This window comes from Martes martes (genome assembly GCF_963455335.1).
Source record: "Martes martes genome assembly, chromosome: 4".
Lineage (NCBI taxonomy): Eukaryota > Metazoa > Chordata > Mammalia > Carnivora > Mustelidae > Martes > Martes martes.
In genome coordinates, this window is record NC_137891.1 from 113,824,567 (window position 1) to 113,848,252 (window position 23,686).

Genomic DNA, 23,686 nt, shown 5'->3' on the forward strand with positions numbered 1-23,686 from the left:
AATACCTGATCAGTACTCCTCAAACAATCAAGGTCATCAAAAACCTGGAAAGTATTAGAAATTATCACAGCCAAGAGGAGCCTAAGAAGACGTGGCAACTTAATGTAATGTGATTCCCTGGATGGAATCCTAGAATAGGAAAAGGACATTAGACAAAAATTTAGAGATATGAATTTAGTATGGACTGTAGTTAACAGTGTATCAATATTAATTTATTAATTGTTACAAATGTGCTATACTAATGTAAAATGTTAAACATAAGAGAAACTGGGGATAAGGTATATGGGAACTCTATACTCTTTTTACTTATTTTGTAGATGTAAAACTCTTCTCAAAAAACAAAGTTTATTAAAAAACCTCTATCATTGCAGTTGAAGGAGGAATAATGTATTTTAGAGCATTGTTAAGAAGGTTGAATTGAATGTGGTTGGTGACTGAATTGGGAAGCAAGGATTAAATGATGATTTCTGGTATTTTGTTTTAGGTGTATGAGTGAGTAATGATAACATTTATCACCTACACATAACTAAATATTCCCTTCAAAGTAGGCACTAGTGAAGTCTGTAAACTTCCAGCAGTGCAGCCATTGTTCAAAACACTTTGTACCTCTTTAGAGTCTTCTATAAACTTTTTAGGATGTGCTATCCTTGTAGGTATACTAAAGTAAGAGACATGGTAGTACAGCAGTCAAGGGCGTGACCTTAGGCAAGTTTCTCAGTCTTTCTTAGCATCCAAATGGGCATAACAACCTGCATTAAAAAGTCAGATTTGAGGGAGGATTGTGGGAAGATGGAGTAGAGGGCACCAGGAATCTGTCTACCACCAAAAAAACAATTGCAGTAGCAGAATCTGATGGGACTGTTCTGGAACCCTGGGGCTTACTATAAACCTTTGAACTTTTAGGGGAAGCCTTTGATGGTAAATTGTGGTTAATTTGGTCAGTTTTAACTCAGCGCATTAGCACCCCTTAGCACTATCCTCTACCCTTCAGCCTCATGGTAGGCAGCTGTGCTAGTATTTCTTGAGCAACCTTCATGCAGTTGTGGGAACCAGGGTTGGCAAAAATGACCTTGTCTTGTAGATATCAGGGATCTGTGTGCTCTGATCAGTGATTGTTATGCTGTTCCTGATCAGAGGTGCAAGGAAGTGAGCAGCCATTGGTGTTGCACCACTCCCCATTGTTGCAAGTCCCCTCTTCCTCTAGCTGACATAACTGCTAAGAGATTTAAAGGACATCATCCTTTCTCTTACCTTTATTTTTCTTTTTTTTGCCCTTTTGGGAGACGGACAGGAAAGATTGGGACGTTCAAAAAAACTGCATATTTGAGGGAAATGACAAAGTGACTGTGCATGCCCAGGGAAAGTCTCAGAAAAGTCCCGAGACAGTTTACAGCTCAGGTTCATCTTCAGACAAAGGTAGCCTATAACAATCAACAAGACAAAATCAATAACAAAAACCAGCAAGCTCTGAGGAGAGGGGAGACTCTGATTTTTTGTGTTACTACATTACTAGATTCAAATGGCTAGTTTTTTTTTTTTTTAAAGATTTTATTTATTTTTTTGACAGGCAGAGATCACAGGTAGGCAGAGTGGGGAGGGGGGAAGCAGGCTCCCTGCTGAGCAGAGAGTCCGATGTGGGGCTTGATCCCAGGACCCTGGGATCCCACTGAGCCACCCAGGTGCCCCACAAATGTCTAGTTTTTAACAAAAATCACAGGCGTATGGAAAAAAAGAAAAGTATGTCCCAAAGGAAAAGAATATTAACCCTTGAACAACATGGATTTGAACTGTGCTCATCCACTTATATGCAGATTGTTTTTGATAAACGCAGTACAGTATTGCAAATGTATTTTCTCTTATAATTTTCTTAGTAACATTTTCTTTTCTATACTTACATTCATCATAAGATTACGGTATATAATATATACAAAATATATGTTGACTATGCTATTGGTAAGGGCTCCAGTCAACAGTGGTGAACTTTTTAGAGAGTCAAAATTTATACACAGATTTTCAACTGTCCAGGGATGTCAGCACTTCTGATTCTCATGTTGTTCAAGTTCAGGTCTCTCTGAAAGAGACTTGATGGCAGATAAAGTAGACAGAGACTTTAAAAGAAGCTCAAAGAACTAAAGGAAGATATGGGGAAGATTGAGAAAAAGATAGACAAACAAAATGGAAATACCAGTAAAGAGATAGAAAACTTAAAAGGAAACAAAAATTCTGGATCTGAAAAGTTCAGTAACTGAAATGAAAGATTCATAGAGTGATTAAAAAGCAGATTTGAGCAGGCAGATGAATAAGTGAGCTTGAAGACAAAATATTAGAAATTACTGAATTTGAGGAACAAAAAGAAAAAAGATAAAACTGAACAGAGCCTAAGGGGACCAATATACACATTGTGGGAGTCCCAGAAGAGAGAAAGAGTCAAGAGAGACTATCAGGCTGTCTGCTCGGTGGGAAGCCTGCTTCTCCCTCTCCCACTCCTCCTGCTTGTGCTCCCTCTCTCGCTGTGTCTGTCTCTGTCAAATAAATAAATAAAATCTTAAAATAATAAAAAGAAAGATCCTAATTAAGGTAAACACATGGGCAATTATAAAAGCTATTATTTTAACAGTGGGTTGTAACTCCACTTTTTGTTTTCTACATGAATTAAGGTTAATATGTTAAAGAAAACTGGGGTGTCTGGGTGACTTGGTTGAGTGTCTGACTCTTGATTTTGGCTCAGGTCATGATCCCAGGGTTATGGGACCGAGCCCTGTATCGGGTTCTGTGCTCTGGCACAGAGTTTACTTGAGATGCTCTCCCTCTCCTTTCTCCTTCCCCCTCTGTCCCTCTCCCTGCTTGCTTGCTCTCTTCCTATCTCTCCCTCTCAAATAAATAAATGAAATCTTGAAAAAAGAACAATTACTGGTCTCAAAGCAAGTATTAATGTAATTTTTGTTTTTAACTCCAAAGCTTGTTTTCTACATTGTATACTGTATACGTGAAGCTAATATACTGTATACTGTATACGTGATACTGTATATGTGAAGCTAATATAACACTTTGTGTTAACTACACTGGAGTTAAAACTTTAAACATTTAAAAAATATCTTACAAAGTGGTTATGGGGCACCTGGGTGGCTCAGTGGGTTGGGGCCTCTGCCTTCAGCTCAGGTCATGATCTCGGGGTCCTGGGATCGAGCCCCGCATCGGGCTCTCTGCTCAGCGGAGAGCCTGCTTCCTCCTCTCTCTCTGCCTGCCTCTCTGCCTACTTGTGATCTCTGCCTCTGTCAAATAAATAAATAAAATCTTTAAAAAAAAAAAAGTGATTATGGCCAGTGCACATGCACACAAAGACTAAATCACAAAGGAATGGAAAATCAGAGTAGATCTATAACTAGTAAGGTGACTGAATCTATAATCAAAGGTTTCTTAAGAAGAAAATCCCTGGATTTGTTGGCTTTACTGGTGAATTCTACTACACATTTAAAGAACTAATATCTTTTTAAACTTTTTCAAAAATAGAAGGGAATACTTCCTAACTCATTCTATGAGGCCGGTGTTATTACCCTGATACCAAAACCAGATAAGGACAGATAAGAACACTACAAGAAAACTATACATAAATATCCCTAAAAACATTGATGCAAAAGTCCTCACAAAATATTGGTAAACCAAATTCAGCAGTGTACTAAAAAGACTATATACCACTAGCAAATGGGATTTATTCCTAGAATGCAGGGATAATTCAACATACAAAAATTGATCAATGTAATACACCACATTAACAGAATAAAGGGAAAGAAAAGAGGATCATCTCAGTTGACAGATAAAATGTATTTGACAAAATTCAGTATCCTTTCATGATTGAAACACTCAACAGAGAAGGAAAAGAAGGCAACTACCTCAGGGCGCCTGGGTGGCTCAGTGGGTTAAAGCCTCTGCCTTCGGTTCAGGTCATGATCTCAGGGCCCTGGGATCAAGCCCCGCATCGGGCTCTCTGCTCAGCAGGGAGCCTGCTTTCCGCCTCCCCCGCCCCCCCCCCCGTCTGCCTCTCTGCCTACTTGTGATCTCTGTCTGTCAAATAAATAAATACAAATCTTTAAAAAAAAAAAAAGGCAACTACCTCAACATAATAAAAGCCATCCATATATGAAAAACTGACAGTGAGCATTTTACTCAGTGGTGAAAGACTAAAAACTTTCCCTCTAAGGTCAGAAACAAGGCAAGGATCCTTGATATTGCCATTTCTGTTCAACATAGTACTGGAAGTAGCAAAAGAAATAAAGAGGAAAAGAAATAAAAATCCAAATTGGAAAAGAAAAATTAAGATTATCTCAGTTGACAGAGAACATGATCTTTTATGTAGAAAAACCCTCTACAAAAAACAGCTAATGAATGCAGCGAAGTAGTAGGTTACAAAGTCAGCCCACAAAAAGTTAGTTGCATTTCTATACCTTAACAATGAATAACATAGAAGGAATTAAGAAAACTATTCCATTTACAATAGCATCAAAAAGAATAAAATATGGAGAATTAACCAAGGAAGTGAAAGATGTATACAATGAAAACTGCAGACATTTCTGAAAGATATTAAAGAAGCATAAATAAAAGCATATTCTATGTTCATTGATTGGAAGACAATATAATATTGTTAACATATCAGTATTACCCAATATGATCTATGGAGTGAACTGAAGTCTCTCTTAAAATGCTATTTTTTGCAAATATAGAAAACTCCATCCTAAACTTCATTAGTAAACTGAAAGGACCCAAATAGCTAAAACCATCTTGAAAAAGAACCAAAAAGCTGGAGGACTCATACTTCCTGATTTCCAAGCTTACTATAAAGCTATCATAATCAAAACAGGGTACTAGAATAAAGATAGACATCTAGACCAATGGAATAGAACAGCACTCCCAAGAAATAAGCCCTCACATATATGCTCAGATGATTTTTGACAAGGGTGCTAAGACCATTCAGTAGGGAAAGGTCTGTCTTTTCAACAAATGATGCTGGGAAAACTGGATATTCACATGCAGAAAAACAAAGTTGGACCCTTTTTAAATATCATATGCACAATATAAGTCAGAATGGATCAAACATTTAAATGTAAGAACTAAAATAGTAAAACTCTTAGATGAAAACATTGGACAAAAAGCTTGGAATTAGATTTGACAATGACTTTTTGGATTTGACACTAAAGGTTCAAGTAACAAAAGACAAAATAGACAAATTGAACTTTGTGAAAATTTAAAAATTTTGCACATCTAAAGACACTCTCAAAAGTGGGACAAGATACTTACAAAGCATGTATTGGATAAATGATTAATATTCACCGTGTACTGAGAACTCCTAAAATTCAGCAGCAAAAAACACAAGTGGATTCAAAAATTGGCAAAGGACTTGAATAGACATTTCTCCAAAGAAGAAATACAATAAGCACATAAAAAGGTGCTCAACATAGGTATAATATAGGTGAACCTGGGGGACTTTAAGCTGGGTAAAATAAGCTACTTAACAATGGTACAAATACTGTGTGATTCCATATATATGATATACTTAATGTCAGACTTATAGAGACAGAATGTAAAATGGTTGTTTCCAGGACCTGGTAAGAGGAATGGGTTTTCTTATTTAAGGGTATAGAATTTCAGTTGATGAAAAGAACAGAACAATGGACATGATGGTGATGGCTGTACAACATTATAAATGTATTTAATACCGCTGAACTGTGTAGCTAGAAATGGTTATGATGGTAAATTTTGCTATGTGTATTTTATCACAGTAGAAAAAGTTACTGTGAGTTAGGTTTTATATATAGTAAATAATAGGTTTTTCTCCTTTGAGGGAGATTTTTGATTTTTGATAGCTCTAAGTTTTGGGGGCCTAGGTTTTTAGTATTAGGAGTAGTTAAACTTGTTATTAACATTTTGGCCCAGAGTAAGATCTAAAAATTACTTGGTGGGAATAACTTTTGTATGGCCTATAAATTTTTGTAAAGATAATTTTATACTTACAGTAGTATAAATGTAGTACATTGCATTTGTCATTTCTTACTCTTCTATAGTTAGTGACAGTTCTTCAGTTCTTCAGTTTTATCTTTCATGACCTTGATATTTCTGAAGTGAGCCAGTCAATGGGTTTGCTGATTTGAGTTTGATGATTTCTCTTGATTAGATTGAGGATATACATTCTTGGGAAGGATATCATGGAGGTGAGGTACCCTTCTCAGTACATCTTAGCAAGGGGTGCTTGATAGCAATATGTAATATTAGTAGTATTAACCTTGATCAGTTAGCTCGGGTGCTGTCAAGATACTGTAGTACAAATCTACTGTTTTTCCCTTGGTAATATCTAAATATTTTGAGAGATACTTTAAGACTGTGCTTACACTTTTTACCTACTAATTTTAGCTTCCATTGTTTTTTCTTGCCTGCGGGGGTTTTCTTGCTTACGGGGCAATTCTAATGGTGATTTTTAATTTATTTAATTTATTTTTATTATTACTATTTTTTCATGCCGATTTTTTATTTGCCTCATTCTTTCTATGTTCAGGAATCCTTTTATTGGAAAGAGCTGTTCCGGGACACTTGGGTGGCTCAGTCAGTTAAATGTCTGCCTTCGGCTCAGGTCATGATTTCAGAATCCTGGGATTAAGCCCCACATTAAGCTCCCTGCTCATTGGGGAGCCTGCTTCTCCCTCTCCCTATGCTGCTCCTCCTACTTGTTCTGTCTCACTCTGTCAAATACATAAATAAAATCTTTTTTTTTTCATAATAAAATCTTTAAGAATTAAAAAAGAGTTGTTCCTCTTCCCCCATTATAACTTTAACACCATTTTTAGTACTTTTTTTTTTTTTTTTTTAGTTAAAGTGGATTTTAACCATTGTACTTTAAGGAAGAATGGTAGTTCTTTTTATAAGTTTAGGGCTAAATAGAATCTGTAAACTCAGTTCTTAAATGCCTTATATATTTCACTTTCCAAAGTTTGTTTGTTTGTGGTTCTCATTTTTGTTATTTGTGAAATAGTTTTTTAGGTAAGAATCCATGTAATTATTCAGATTATTTTTCTAATATCAAGTATCTCAATTTGTAAGTTGGAGGTACTTACTGGAATTATATTTTGTGTTAATAAATAGGTTTAAATTTTATAATTTAGTAACTGAATAAAAACATATCCTTAATTTTTTTTTTCCTTCTTAGGCTTGAAAAGGAATACACTACAATAAAAACTAAAGAAATGGAAGAGCAAGTCGAAATTAAAGTAAGCATCCCAGGACTTTTTTAAAGTGCCAAACATAAACTTATTAAAGTCAGTCATTTGGTTATGTTGGTATATCTATTTCCTGTAACACATTTAACAGCGATGTTTGTTATTACTTACTGATGAATTTATTTATCATCCCACTACGCTATAGTTAAAAATAGACATTTCAAAATCCAGAATAATGCAACAAGTGGTTTTCATTCTAGTGTGAGAACAGCTGTTTCTAGATTTGTTGGTGGGTCGTCAAGAGAAAATACTTCTACGGGGAAGATAATGACCACTTCATTTAAGCATGTTTTTAAAAATGCGGAGAAGTCTATCTATAATGTACATAGACTAGCAGCAGTGTAGTCTGAGGTACACCAAATAGAGCAAATCACTGCACCAGAACGAATTACGGCTGCCTTAGAGCTTCAGGAAACTTGGGCTAATTCAATTTTCTAATCTCTAAGCAAAGGTTATACTTTTGAACTCTCCACAGGAACCAGGTATATTGCCAGTTTTGAGGGATATATAAATTCCTATGTATACCTTAAAATTTTTATTTGTACCCCCTATAGGTCAGAAGTTCTTAAGTTGAGGATCTTTGGCATTATTCAGCTGGAAGTTAGGGAAAGTTCTATAGGTTTTATGTTGACATTTCAGGATGGAGATAATGAGTAGAAGCAGGAGTTAGTGAAGAAACTCAGTGACTTGCTGATCCAATTTCTTATCTCTTTGTCTGTAATTTTCCCCTTCCAAAAAAACCACAAAAACCCACAAAAAACGTAAAAGAACAAGTTTTGAGTGACTCTCCCCCCCCCTTTTTTTTTTAAGATTTTATTTATTTATTTGACAGAGAGAGAGATCACAAGTAGGCAGAGAGGCAGGCAGAGAGAGAGGAGGAAGCAGGCTCTCCACGGAGCAGAGAGCCCGATGCGGGGCTCGATCCCAGGACCCTGGGATCGTGACCTGAGCCGAAGGCAGAGGCCTTAACCCACTGAGCCACCCAGGCGCCCCTCTCCCCCCCTTTTTTTAAACTCTACATTTGGATGTGTCTGAGTTTTGATTTGAACCTGGCAAGACATTAGATGACCACCTTACTTATGATTATTTAGCCGTGACTTAATCACTTTTGCTATAAAGTATCTCTTCACTACTCACATCTACGGGCCCTTTTTACAAGTAAGGGAATGAGTTTTATGAAATTGGTATTCTTTCTTGCCATGGTCCTTCTCAAAAGCCTCAAGCCTCCTCAGAGAAACTTCTCCTTTGTTTCTGTGTGACCTGTCTCTCGTCTATTTCCCTTTTCTAGATGTTTTATTTTCATTTCTATCAGTATTCCCTATTAATTGGAAATAGATACTTATACATTTTTCAGAGAGAAAGAAAAGACCCTTGTGGTTGTTTGTCCCTCCTTTTTAAAAATTATGTTACCCAACTGCTGCTCTACTATTTGCTTTTCTTTTAGGTACCATGAGTAAGAGTAACATTAAATCATACCCTCCACTTCAACCTACTGAAAGTAGAAAAGTACGTCATCCTGATGAGTGGGGAGAGAGTATGGGTTATCGCATACCACGAATATTCGGAACTGCAAATCAAGAATCTGAGGATGGGAAGCCATCCTGTTCATTTCACCATGCTATGTCATTGCAAAAAAAAAAAAAAAAAATCACAGTTCTATGAACAATCTTTGCTCTTAAAGAAGTTTCTTCTAAAATTAAATCACATGAATAGTAGGAATACCAAGAGGCCTTTTCAGAAAGATCTTTAGCACAATTTAGCTTGTATTTGCAGTTTTTCTGAAACTTCAGTTTTGGGAGAAATTTATGGTTAATATACCTCACAGAATCCTTCTGAATGCCAGCTCCATGTGTCTTGGGAAAAAACAGATGGCACAAAGTGTTTATAGAGATGAAAGTGGGGGGGCGGGGAGAATGAAAGTTCAAAAAGTTAGTATCACATTGGGTAAATAAAATCTGCTGATCTCAAAGGTAGTTTGTTCTTTTTACAAAATTTTGTTTCCACATAGTTTTTTCTTATTCTCAAACCATTTTCATCTCCTTCTTTACCCCTCCTGCCACCGAAAAGGGCAAAGCCATGACCATTTTTGTAGGACTGCACTTTCTTTTTTTTACTTTATATAAGCTTGGGTATGTCTGATTTTTGACTTGGACCTGGCAACTCATCTCAGTCATAATCAGATGACCACTGCATTTACAGATAGCTAGCCATGTATTATTGGAGGCTTTCTCTAAAATGGGAAATGCCACTTCCTTAGTCACACTCTCTTCCCTTCTTTCCAGGGTCCCTTATAAAAACAAGGGAATGAGCTCTCTTAAACTAATGCTTTCTTGCCTTAGTCCTTCTCAAAGCCTTCAGAGAGATAATCTTAAACTGTTTTTTATACAGGCAAATGGTATGACTAACAAATTATTTGATGTTTTGGTGTGGAAGTAAAAAATCTGCCATTGATAAAGTTTCCTTTTTTTTTTTTTTTACTTAAAATTCTAATACCTTTGGGTTGTGGACCTTTTTGTCTGAGAATTATATCTGGAAGCTCCATGATGAAGGTGTAACTTTTAAGTACTTTCCAACCCTTTTCTGAAAGTGTTACAGAAAGATTTTGATAATAATTGTTTTATATGGAGAATCTTACATTTTATTGTGTGAAATTTTTTATTAATAGAAACAGCTTTCTCAGTATCCTTTCCCAATCTATTGATCTTTCAGGTGAGGGTGAGGAGTTAAGAAAAATTAAAGTTATAGTTTATATTAGGGTACCTCACAAATCTTTAAAGAAAACCCTTATTCCCCCATTCTATTTAAGACTGACAGTTGAGCTGATGATCTAACATTTATATTTAAATTTTGTGCTTTGGGATGTAGAGATTTAAGCCCTGCAAATGGGAAGAGTTAGAGATTCTGACTGGTTTTTAGTCAGAAGTTCAATTTTTTTTTTAAATTTAAAAATTATGAAGTGTTCCAGATATGCTGAAAAAGAGAGAATAATATAAAAACACTTGTGTATTCACTGTCTGGTGTAAAAAAGGAAAACATGAGAAATGTTATATGAGTCATCCAGGTGTTACATTTAACAATCAGTATGAAGTGTTAGTATTGACACGTTTATTTAACACTTAATATGTAAGGGGTCATTTACATGTATCGTCTACTTTTTTTCTTTTAATAACCTTATGAAAGGGTTCTTATCCTTGTCTTTTTGAGCTTCAAAAAGCTCAAAAAATATGCTGGTGGTCACATTGCTAGAAAGTGGTGAAAGTCAAGGATTTTGAAATCTGATTTATGTTTTTCTAAGACCCATACATACTCTTCAATGTATACACTGTGCTGCTTTCCAAAAAAGACTTAATACATTGTGATGTAAGAAAGATTCAGATGCCCATTTTTCTGTGGCATCATAAACTTTCAATAAAAAATGAATGGCTGTATAATAATATCCAATGGGGGTGATACAGTAACGTAATTTATTCAAGTCATCCATTTAATAGTTATTTGTAGAACCTACTACTATGTCCAAACACTATTCTAGGCACTTGAAACGTTTTGCAGAAATAGACCAATTTCTGCCCTCATGGAGCTTACATTCTAGTATGGGAGTCAGATAATAAACAGAAAAGTAAAATATATAATATTTTGATGAGGTTGAGTGTTAAACAGAGAAAAGAACACATCTGGGAAGGGAGAGTAAAATGGTGGTATTTGGATTGAAAATTTAGAGAAGTTGACTAGATTACTTTTGAATAAATAGCTAAAGGAAGTTAGCGTGCTAGGTAAATAGATATCTGGACGGAGAGTAGGAATGTGCCTGACGGACAGTCAGGGGTGTGCCCAGGGAGAAATAGTAAGGAAACCATTGTGGATGGGACAGTATACATGATCAGGAAAGTAACAGGAGTTGGCAGTTGTTGAACATGTGACGATTTTGAGTTTGAACCTAGAAAGCCATTTGGGTTTTCAATGGAGGAGAAGGTATGTTGAGAGTAGATTGCAGGGGAAGGAAGACTAATAAAGGCTGATAAAGTACTGCAGGCAACAGATGATGGTGGCTTGGACTGAGGTGGTTAGAAGTGATTGGATTCTGCATAGACTTTAAAGATAAAGCTGACAAGTTGATTGTGGAAATATGAGAGAAATAGGAATTAAGCATTTTGGCTTTAGTAGGGAGAAAGTCAGAGTTCCCAGTACCTGAGATGGGGGAGTCTGCAGGAGGTTCTGCTTTGAGAACGAGTATCAAGAGCCTAGTTTGAGATATTTTAAGAATCAGATGCCGAGGGGATATTCAGAGTAGCTTCTTGAATATTCAGAGTTGAATTTAAGATAGGGCAGGCTCAAAATATAAATTTGGAAGTTATTGGCAGAATGATGATAGTAAAAGCCTTTAGAGTGGATGACATTACTTGGAGAATGAGTGTAGATGAGAGAAGAGAGTTCAAGAATTGAGCCTGATCATAAGCCAACATTTAAGTTAGAAAGATGAGAGCAAAACAGGAGAACACTAAGGAAGTTTAAGTGTCCTAAAGGCACGAGAAAAGAGAGTTTTAGAAAGAGAAGGATTTTTCTGTCAGTGCTAAAGAGTATTCTTGTGAGTTGAGGATGGAGAAATAATCATTGAATTTGTCAGCATGGAGGTAAGCTGGAAAAGAGCAGAGAAATAGTGGGAACTAAAACTTGTTTGAAACTAGAAAAAAATGGAGATAGGGAGTATAGATATCTTTCAGGGAATTTGCTATAAAGAAAAGAGAAATGGGACAGTAGCTTAGAGAGGGTCATGATGTTAAGGGGATTTTGATTTTTTCTTTACTTTTTATTAAGATGGGAAAAATAACTACGTTTTCATGGTGATAACCAAGTAGGAAAAACTGGTGATGTGTGAATGGCAGGGGGTATTTGCTAGGGTCAGCACAGTTAGTTTGGGATTTAGCCCATAGTAGGAGATTAGGTCTCCTAGTGCAGATAGTTAATCCATAAGAACAAGAGAGAACCTAAAATATATGGGAAAAATGTAGGTAAGAGGTAGGATGTAGTTGTGGGAGCTTGCAAAGTTTTGTTCTTACTGCTTCAGTTCTTTCATTGAAATCGGAAACAAGGTTATCATTTGAGAGTGACAGTGGGATGAAGGGATCCTGATTTGAAGAAAGAGGAACAAGTATGAATTAGGGGTCTGAGAGCTCTCGCTCTTCATTTTCTCTTTTCTAATTTTTTTTTCTCTTTTCTAATTTGATAGGTCAAAAGTCTCTCCCTCTTTTTTTTAAGTATGTATCTGTCTTCCTCTTTATGGTTTTCACTTTCAAGTAATAATCGATTTCTTTTTTAAATGAAGAGAGTATAGAAAACTCTCTTCATTTACTCTGGCAAATGTAATTAAAGAGATAGGTACTCAAAAATTAATGAGAATTCAATCAAATGATAGATTTTAGTCATCAATTTTCCTGTGTATCAAAATATCTTAGAAAAAGGGTACCTGAGTGGCTCAGTTGGTTAGGCGACTGTCTTCAGCTCAGGTCATGATCTCAGGGTCCTGGGATTGAGCCCCACATCAGGTTCCCTGTGCTCTGCAGGGAACCTGCTTCTCCCTCTCCCTTTCCCTCTGCCTGCCGCTCCCCCAGCTTGTGCTCTCTCCTTCTCTCACTCTAATAAATAAATAAAATCTTAAAAAACAAATAAATTTAACTTAAAAAATATGTATCTTAGAAAAAGAAATTCCTCTTAAAATAGGAATAAAAACATCTGGGAAATAGGATAGAACCTAATAAATTATCACTGAAAAACTTGGCATAAAGGCATTTAAAGAGGATGAATGAAGAGGAGAGACGAAAAGAACTCTGTGTTAAATAAAGTTATGATTTCCCCCGTCAGATACACATTAACAAATCCAGTCATTTAATTTCTCCTGGTTTTGCAGAGCATTAAAATATTCTAAAGAATAGTTATAAGCAAAAGACAAAAATTGTAAAATAGTATTCATGCCTGGCTTCAAGAATATTATGAGCAATGCTTATCATTAATCAAGTTTTTGGTATTATGCTGTCTCATTAATTCTTCCCATGTCATCGTAGGTTTTATTACTCTAATATTCTAGGTGAGAAAATGTATGGTCTACAATATTGAGTAACAGTAAACATAATGAACAGGTGTTAATTTTGTAGTGAGGATTTGAGCCTAAACCTACCTAACTTCAAAACCCACTGTCTCAACTAATTTACTATACTAGTACTTAAGGTTAGGGGAGGATAAACAAAACAATATAAGGATAGGGGAAATTAGCTCTACCAGACATTAAAGGGGACTACAAAGCTATAATTAACAAAATATTGTGGTGCTAGTCCAAAAAAAAAAAAAAAGATGGAAACACTTGAAATTTAAATAGGTAATCCTGAAATAGTCTTTAATAACTGATAAAATCTATTATATTTATCAATTTATGATGAAATAGATGTCACATAAATGAGGAATTGGTTTATTTAAAAAGTGGTATTCAGACATTTGGGTAGATGTTTGGGGAAGAAACCAATTTAGATTTTTATTTATAGCAAAATTTGAGAAGATTTAAAGGGAATGGAGAGGGAAACTCAGGTAAATGTTTTTAGTTCTAAGTTTTGTAATATTTTAGCATCATTTCTATTGTAACATTAACTATATTTACTCAATTGTCTGAACTTTCTAATAAGTCATTTAGGATAAACAAAATTTTATTTTTTTGGTAAAGTGTGTTAAGAACATTTTGAGAATCACATTTGTTTCTTTGGATTTGCAGATTTTAAAACCATTTAGTAATTGCTTATTTGTCTAGACCACTGTGCTACACATAATAAAATAGCCAAGAAATGAGAAACATTTTCTTCTCAAATTCAAACTATTTTGTAGTCAGAAATCACTAATCAATTTCTTTTTTAAAAATTTTTTTAATAATCGATTTCTAATTATTAAAATATATTCTAAGTGAATAGAATAAGAAAATCTAATTTGCAAATCTTTCTAATAACTCTGATTTATTTGTTCCAACTTGTGATTTACTTAATAAGATATAATAATTCATAGAATCTTTATTTCCTTGGTGTGAGACTTTTTTGTTATATAAACTATATTTTAGTCTTTACTGGAAAAATGATAGTTTGACAATAGAAATTTCTGAGGAAAACTTTTTTTCTTTTTCTTTTTTCTTTTTTTTTTAAGATTTTATTTCTTTGAGAGAGCGCGTGAGAGAGCACGAGATGGGGGAGGGTCAGAGGGAGAAGCAGACTCCCTGCTGAGCAGTGAGCCTGACAAGGGACTCCATCCTGGGTCTAGGATCATGACCTGAGCCGAAGACAGTCACTTAACCAACTGAGCCCCCAAGGGGCCCTTGAGGAAAACATTTTTAAAAGCAGGAATTTAGAGGATGGTAGGGTTGGAAGAAGGCTGGGTTAAGTTCTGGGGTAAATTTGTATAAAAGGTAAGGGAAATTTGAAATTTCAATGATGGCGAAATGGAGAAGTAACTCCAAGGATTCTAAAATGAAGGTATAACATATCAGGATTTATATGAAAATGTTAATGGAATATGCAAGAAGATGACTTTTTTATGTAGAGTGTTTTAGTTTTAATACTTAATAGTAATTTGATAGGGTTTGGGGAGTCAGATATTGAATGGTTAGGTGAAGATTTTTTTAAAAAATCTGGTTTTACTTTCTTTTTTGTCATTTAAAGATTTATTGTATTTGAGAGAGAGAGTGTGGGGGAAGGGGGGAAAGGGGAGAGGGAGAAGAGAGTCTTAAGCAGACTCTGTGCTGAGTGCAGAGCCTAACACGGTACTTGATCTCAGGACCCTGAGATCAGGCCCTGAGCTGAAACCAAGAGTCAGTCTCTTAACCAACTGAGCTACCCAGGCGCCCCAAATCTGGTTTTGCTTTTTGAACTATAAGAAAATACTAGTAATCAGAACTGTTCATTTTTTTAAGTTTGGTATTTTTTAAAAAGTTTTTACTCTTTTTTTGAGTAGGCTCCATGTCCAACATGGAGCTTTGATCTCATGACCTTGAGATCAAGTCCCATACTCTACCGACTGAGTCAGCAAGGTGCCTCCATACAACTCATAAATAATTAATTCAATGAAAACAACTCAATCTTTATATTTTCAGAATGTAAGGAATTTTGTAGCTTTGCATATATAAGGCATAGATGAAGGCTGGTCTAGTTCTGAATATCCTATGAGCTGCATTTTTCAGATTTCTTATTTGTTTATTTGATAAACATTTGAGTACTGTTTGTATAGATAGTATCTGCAGGAGGTAAATGAGTTAGAGTCTTTTCTATCTAATGGGGATGTTAAGACAGATAAGAAAATGCTGATTATGAGTCATGGTAGGTACTTTAAAGAAAGGGGTTATTTCTACATGTACCGTAGCTTATATTTAAAATTCAGTCACAGCTGGAGTGATAAATTTCATTTCCTTTACTATATATTTCCTACTTTGAGCCTGTAGGAGTTTGACAGACAGTAATGTAACCAACCATTCCTTAGCTTTCCTATTTATAAAAGGTGGGATATTTTAAGGATTACGATTTAAGTATCTTTTCCTCAGGAATGCTTGCAAACAAACTCTTTTTTTGTTGTTTCTTTTTTTTCTTTTTTCTTTTTTCCTTTTTTTTTTTTTTGCAGAGGTTACGCACAGAAAATAGACTTTTAAAACAGCGCATTGAAACATTAGAAAAAGTAAGTAAATAACTACTTATGCAAGTTTCTGTTGAATGCACAGTACTATTTTCTGTTTATTTGAATAAAGTTACAAGAAATCTATCATGTCTCCAAAGTGGTGGTATTAACTGCTTAGCTTGCCTAGCTTACTACTTAACTAAATAACTTGTCATTAATACAAATTGATCACTATGAGTCCTTGAGCTTTAAGGTTAAAGTTTTAATTAAGGTTATTATTAGAGTAACATATTGATTTGTTTTCTTTACATATAATCTCTAAAAAGTACATTCTTTAGAGGTAACCTAATTGAGAATTCATTCTATATAGTATTTTAAAAATGACTTTCAAATGTTACCCTGACTTTCTAGCCACATATTAAACGTGTCAGTGATTAAGGCCTAGGATTCCTTTTCGTTTAGTCAGAATGACTGACTGATTTCTCATATATAAATTCACCATGGTGTTGATTTTCAATTAAAATTAAATTAAACATTTGGTTCTCAGACTTACTTTGATACTGCTTATTACCTCTTTCTTCCTTTCTGTTTCATATAAAATAACTGGGCAAATGTGGAAAGTTTTGCATTATTTTTAATATTGTGCTTTTGATGTAATGTCTGTTACAGTCTTGTTCTGATGCTATAAGAAAATATTGAGTAATAAAAGTATAGTCCAAGAGTTTTGGTTTATTAAAAAAACCTGAATTCACAGTCTTTTGGTGTTTGGAAGGGCTTTTTTTTTTTTTTTAAACAAAAGATGAGAGTAAGTAGGTTAATAAATGATATGGTTAAAATCTTCCTTGAAAATCTACAGATCAATATTCAAGAGAGAAAACATGAAGATATGGATAGTTTGGTTATTTGTCTTTTGTTTGAAAGCATCACACCACACACAAGGATAAGATGTTTATTTCATGTCTTTTGGTTGTATAATAATTTCAGGTACATTATATTAAGTCAAAAATAGTTTTCCTGTATTTCCTTCATCTTATTAGAGTTGCTTTGAGAATAATTTTACTCTTTCGGTGACTCTGTAAAAACGTTGAGCTTATTTTAATTAAGTTGTTCTAATTGCATATTGTTTTTTCCACTCAATACTCAGTTTATAATATCTGTCTTCTTAGGTAGTCTTTTATCTTTGGAATGAGCTATTTTCACAGAGAAAATGTTTTTATTTCACTGAACCGTCAGAAAGATAAAGGTGCTGTAGGAAAGTGTTAAGTTTGGATTTTACTTCTAGAAAATTAAGTACCTTTCTACTGGCTTACATAGCCTAGGTCTGTCCTGTAGCACTTCAAATTCTATAAATACTTATGTATCAGTTAAATTCTGTAACCAAAATGTTTAATTATTGAGTTATTGCTATAGTTTATTATGTTGAGCTCATTATTTTCATTTGTCATATTTTCCTTGCTTTGCTTCTTTGGAAGTTACTGTTGTACAAATTGCTGTCACACTTTATAAGTGGAATTGCTTACTCAAATTCCTTCTCCCTTTCCTATAAGTTGTTTGACAATATGGCTGATTCCAAACATGAAGACTTAAAAGTATTCTTTAAAAAGAAGCTATTTGCTTGTCTCAAATGATGAAAAACATCTTGGAATTTGTGTTTGGTCTTCTAGAAGCATATGATTTTCTGAGGTCTATCCTTATTTTGATATATTTTTCTTAAAGGTTAAGAATAATAAACACAGTAAATAGCCTTAAAATCAAATCTAAATATCTATCTTAATTACAATGAAAAGTAGATGGAATTTGGGTATGCTTTGTTTCTTCTTATTCCTAATTTTATGCACCTTTATTTTATTTCTTTCTCTTAAATTTCTATCTGAATTTTTCCTTTTGTAGGAAAGTGCTTCCTTGGCAGATAGATTGATACAGGTATAGTTTTGTTTTTGTTTTTTAGCATTTTCTCTAACTTTACTTCTAAGGAAAGTCCTAAACCTAGAAATTCACATTTTAATGCATGAATTTTACATGCATTTTCCTAGAAATAATTTTTTGGGCTGGTATATATGTGTGTAAACTTAATTTTTGATAACAATGTGTTATCTTGGTTTATTAAACACCTTTTGCACGTTTCAAAGCTAACCTTAAAGTATTTATTCCAAAATGTCAATCAGTGGCTTCTGCGAAATTAACTACTATACATTGAAAATTTTAGTCCTGCATGTACAACTCAGTAATATTGCATGAATTGAATTTTTATTGACTGAACGAAGAATTGTTCTTAAGATTATCAGATAATTTTTTAAATTTAGTTTCCCAAAATTTGCTGGAGCAATAATGAGCTGCTGGTTAATAATTACTTAGGTTGTTCTGTTCTCTGAGGTGTTTTTTTTTTTTTAACATATCACAGTAAATAATTAAATCTCACAAAGGCAGTCTTTCTTGAATCTATCCTAAATTGCTTTACACACACACAAATTATGTCCTAAGGGACAAGTGACAAGAGCCCAGGAGGCTGAGGAAAACTACCTCATAAAACGGGAGTTGGCCACCATCAAACAGCAGAGTGATGAGGCCAGTGCTAAACTGGAGCAAGCTGAAAATACCATCAGGAAGCTCCAGCACCAACAACAATGGGTAAGGAGTCTGGTAGTGCTTTTTCTCACCTTTCTCATCCCCCTTCCCTTTAAGCTTTTTTTTTTTTTTTTTTTTTTTAAGCACAACTTCTGTGCTCTTGTTTTAAGTAATTTTGTTTTCTACTTCAAGTGAATTCTTAATCAGTTTTATATTCTGTAATACTTAGGGGTCTTACTGTTGTCTAAAGACTCTTCATTCTAACATTCTTTCTCTGTCCACACAGTTTTGTTAGAAATAGGTAATATTTTCTTTGCTTACATTATATTTTAAGTAACAGAAAATAAGTGATGTTGGTCTGACCTGCTTCTTAGGTTTTAGAAATCTGTTTCATATTAGTATTTTACCATGGGTAATTTTTGATTCTTAACTCCAGCTAGTTCTTGTTAATTGTGCAGATGAAATATTATCCACCATGAAGAATATATGTAATTATCTCACTAAAGTTTGATAATGTGGGGATTTATGTCTTATGAAAAACTACAGCCTTAACTTCCTACATCAAGACCTCAAATTATGGTTTAAGATATATGTTTACATTTTTTCAAGAGAAGAGAAATTTCAAAATGAAAAAATGAACTTTTAAAAAGTTATGTTAACTAATTTAGGTTACTAAACAGCTATTCTCAGGTATCTTGCAGCTCAGACAGCATTTTCCATTGGCAAATTCAGACTAGTATAATCTTAATCAAGGATATGAGGGCTAAAAAGAAAAGCCAGCTGTTTATTTTTAAAAAGATATTGTTTCTTGTTTCAGTTTTCTGTTCTCAGGAGTTAGACTGTAACAGGAGTAGGCAGAAAAAGTTATGTTAAATCTAGACCTCTATGTGGGTCAGGAAGGCAAATAGAATTACTTCAAAGTTGGACATTACTTTTATTCAGTAAAATTAAGAAACACCATCATAACCTGGCTATGGATATCAGAAAACTGAAAGCAAGAAGAAATTGACAACCGAAAAAAATAATTTTTTTCTATAATGTTAATGAAGATCATTAAGAAAAATGAATAGAAAGGTGGTAAAAGAATATTAAAAAGTTGGGAACACAAATGTTTTGTCCTGCCTTTGTATGAAGTGTCAATATCAAAGCATAAAAAATAGAAGAAACAGAATTGGGGGTTTCTGTTTGGGATTAGGTTAAACTGAGTTATCAGTGTAATGTGCTTTTGTTATAGGGAAAGATAGTAAGTGTTATGTTTTCATTTAGCATAAGCTACAGTCATAATCCATTAGAATCACGAATTACTAGCTTTTTTTGCATGCTTTTTCAAATATTGAGACTTATAGGACATAAAAATAAGAAAGCTTGTTTATGATGAAAAAAGTAAAATGGGCAAGCAAAAATGGCCAGAATGAACTAAAACTTTAGAAAATAAAATATAACAAAAGAATCTCTGTGCTGTTTCAGAGACAAGATAGACTCACATTGTGGAGCTAAAATATAACAAGTAGAATGCAGATCTCTACTTTGATTTTGTTTACATTTTTTTCTCACTTGGCAGACATTCTTCTAAACTGGAATAAAATGTAAAACAAACATATAAAGCAGTGATGTACAAAACAGGCAAAAGTAACAGAGCCTTGGTTAAATTTCTAACTTCAAAGCAAATGCGTATTTCTAGATAATAAAATAATTTGCAAAATACAGGAATACAGGAATATTATTGTCTTTAAAGGATTTTAGAAAATAAGAGATACTGGAGACTTTGAGGTGGGCAAAACATAGCACTTTAAATAATAATGTTTAGATATCTGAAAAAAGAACCAGTGACTTTGATGATGCTTCATTTAAAATTCCTAGAACATCTGGTTTGTAAACAATTGGAAAAGTGACTTTTACTCTTTAAAAGGGAATTTACTATGTATAAGTCAAAACTGACTTTGTTTCTGCAGTAAAGAAAAACTTTAGAACGCCGTAAGTGTAGTTTTAAAAGTAATTTGTTAGGTACTCTCATAGTATCTTTCTGGTTAAGGTAGAGAAATATAGATGAAAATAGTAAATTTAATTGGTTTTATATATGATTAACTATGTCAAGAGGTTATCCATGTTGAAGCAAAAATACATCAGAGATGTCTTTGTCTCCTAAACCTATGTTCCAAGTATTTTAATGTTATTAAACCCTTATATTCAAGGTATGTTTAATAATTTTATACATGAAATATTTTAGAAATGTAGCTAATATGTTACACAGTGAATAAAGATTCCAAAATATGTTTAAAGTATATTCAGGGGTGCCTGAGTGGTTAAGCATCTGCCTTTAGCTCAGGTCATGATCCCATGGGATCAAGTCCTGGTGTAGGGAGGTTGCTTCTCCCACTGCCTCTGCCTCTACCTCTCTTTCTCTCTATCTCTCTCTCTCTGTCTCTCATGAATAAGTAAATGAAATCTTAAAAAAAAAAAAGTATATTCAGAATAATAAACAAAAATAAAAGGTTATTTTACAGAAATAAATCTATAGCCTTGCCCTTAATTTTCAAATTCAGAGAGATGTCTTAGTGATGCTTTATATAACAAAGACCTAGGAATTTTAATTGATAGGAAATCAGGAATTGGCCAGTAATGCAATACAGTTTACCCTCCCCACCCCCATCCCAAGTAGTCTTCCTGGAAGATCCAATTTAATTCTAAGTAACTTGCAGGAAAAAAATTTGTAGTGTTGTTTTTCCTTTGAAAACCAAAACTTCGGGTGCCTGGGTGGCTCATTGGGTTAAAGCCTCTGCCTTCAGCTCAGTCATGATCCCAGGGTCCTGGGATTGAGCCCTGCATCAGGCTCTCTGCTCAGCGGGGAGCCTGTTCCCCCACCCCACCCCCCACCCTGCCTCTCTGCCTACTTGTGATCTCTGTCAAATAAATAAATAAAATCTTAAAAAAAAACCAAAACCAAAACTCATGTGCATTGTCTACACACTGCATTGTGGCCAGTGTAGGAAAGACTGTGGCAGCTCTGGATATTTTTAGACTGTACTAAAGAAGACTTCGTGAGAACGTCATAGATAGAGTCATTTACAAGTATTTGAGGAGTGATCTTATGGAAATGTGAGTAGCCTTTTTTGATACTGCTTCAGAGGGCAGAATGTGTTTAAGGTCCATGGATGCAAAATCTTACTCATTGGAATTTTGACAAAAGGAGTAGTTGCTTTGCAAAGTAGTGAGCATACGAGTGGTAGGAAGTGAACATATGTTGCTATATGTTTTGATTTCAACCTTCCAATATAACCTCATGAATATTTCAGAACTCAGAATAAAGGTTTCAAACCTTTATTCCAGGAGGAGGTATTGAATTACCAATACAGTCATCCACCACCATCACCCTCTATTACAGTAGTGTCATGTTATATGATCTAAAGAGCTTTGGATTTCATTTATGGGACTGAATTCTAGTCAGACTGTTTCGCTAATTGTGTGACTTTTGATATTCAAGGACTCAGTTTTTTTTTTCTCTAAAATGATTACATAGGGCTAGACCACCTCAGGTCTCTGACTATTTAAATGAACTTTACTGAAGTATAATTTACATGCAGTAAAATTCATCAGATTTAAGTGTATAGTTTGATGTATTTTAACAACTGTATCTAGTTGTATAACCATCACCACAATCAAAATACAGATTATTTCTATCACCCCCCAAATTTTCATCATTCCCTTTGCAGTTCATCTCTCCACTTCCAGCAACCATTCTGCTGTCACTGTAGTTTTGCCTTTTTAAGAATTTCATATAAATGGAATCATTAAGGTATGAGGCTTTTGTGTCTAGCTTCTTTCAGTTAGCATATTCACTCTTTTTGGCAATTTTATTCTTTATTGTGGTAAAACAGATAAAACATAAACTTACCATTGAAGTGCACAGTTCAGTGACACTAAGTACATTTACAGTGCTCTGAACGATAACCACCATTTATTTCTTGAACTTTTCCATCATCCCAAACAGAAGGCTTGTACCTATTAAAAAATAGTTTCCCTTTCTCCTTCCCCTGATAATCTCTGTTCTACTTTCTGTTACTCATATGAATTTGCCTCTTCTAGGTAACTGATATAAGTAGAATCATACAGTATTTGTCCTTTTGTGTCTAGCTTATTTCACTTAGCATAATATCTTCAGGGTCATCCCTTTTGTAGCATGTATAATAATTTAATTAGTTTTTATGGTAGTTGCATAATACTCAGTTTTATGTTTATACCACATTTTGTTTATCCATTCATCAGTTGATGGTCATTTTGGTTTTCTGCCTTTTGACTATTATGAATAATGCTGCTGTGATCATTAACATACAAGGATCTGTTTGAATCCCTGTTTTTAATTCTTTGGTATATATCACTAGAAGTGGAGTTGCTGGATCATATGGTAATTCTGTTTAACTTCTTGAGGAACCACTAAACTGCTTTCCACAATGGCTGCACCATTTTACATTCCCACCAGCAATGTACAAGAATTCTAATAAATTTCTTTACTTCCTCACTAACTCTTATTATTTTCTGTTTTTTGGGGTTTTATATCTTGCTTTTTAGTAATAGCCATCCAGTAACTGGAGGTGATATTTCATTGTGGTACCTAGGAATACATTTAACCAAGAAGATGAAAGACTTGCACTGAAAAATATGAAAAAACAACCTATGTTTATGGATTAGAAGACTTAATATTGTTAAGATATGAACACTACCCAATATGATCTACAGAACTCTGTCTTTTGCAAAATTCTGTTTTTTGTCCTTATGAAATTCATATGGAATTGCAAGGAGCCCTAAATATTAAAAACAATCTTAGAAGAACGAAGTTGCAGAACTCACACTCCCAATTTGAAAACTTACTACAATGCTAGAGTAATCAAAACAATATGATACTGTCATAAAGATAGACAAACAGATCAGTGGAGTAGAAATTTTGAGAGTCCAGAAATAAACCCATATATCTGTGGCCAGTTGATTTTTGATGTGGGTGCCCAGACCATTCAATGAAGAAAGAATAATCCCTGACAAATGGTGCTGGGAAAACTGTATATCCTCTTGAAAAAGAACTGGGACCCCTACCACATACTACCATATACAAAAACTAACTCAAAATGGATCTAAGTAGAGATTTTATAGTTTTAAAATAAAATCAGCGATCTAATTAGAGATTTTACTGTTCTAATATAACTTTTATGGTTTTAAAGTCATATAATATTCTTAAA

The 23,686-nt window shown here is 34.2% G+C and overlaps 1 protein-coding gene across 3 annotated transcripts in view; it reads left to right on the top strand.

Moving 5' to 3' along the window:
- EVI5 (ecotropic viral integration site 5) overlaps positions 1 to 23,686 on the top strand; it is a 199,076-nt gene that overhangs the window by 73,306 nt on the left and 102,084 nt on the right. For 2 of the 3 annotated variants that reach the window (XM_080800425.1, XM_080800426.1), the window contains 4 exons: positions 7,193 to 7,253; positions 15,900 to 15,953; positions 17,784 to 17,816; positions 18,375 to 18,521. In XM_080800425.1, the coding sequence (XP_080656551.1) occupies positions 7,193 to 7,253; positions 15,900 to 15,953; positions 17,784 to 17,816; positions 18,375 to 18,521 (295 nt within the window). Of the gene's footprint in view, positions 1 to 7,192; positions 7,254 to 8,706; positions 9,229 to 15,899; positions 15,954 to 17,783; positions 17,817 to 18,374; positions 18,522 to 23,686 lie in introns of those variants that run through there. The other variant, XM_080800427.1, reaches the window with a different exon arrangement.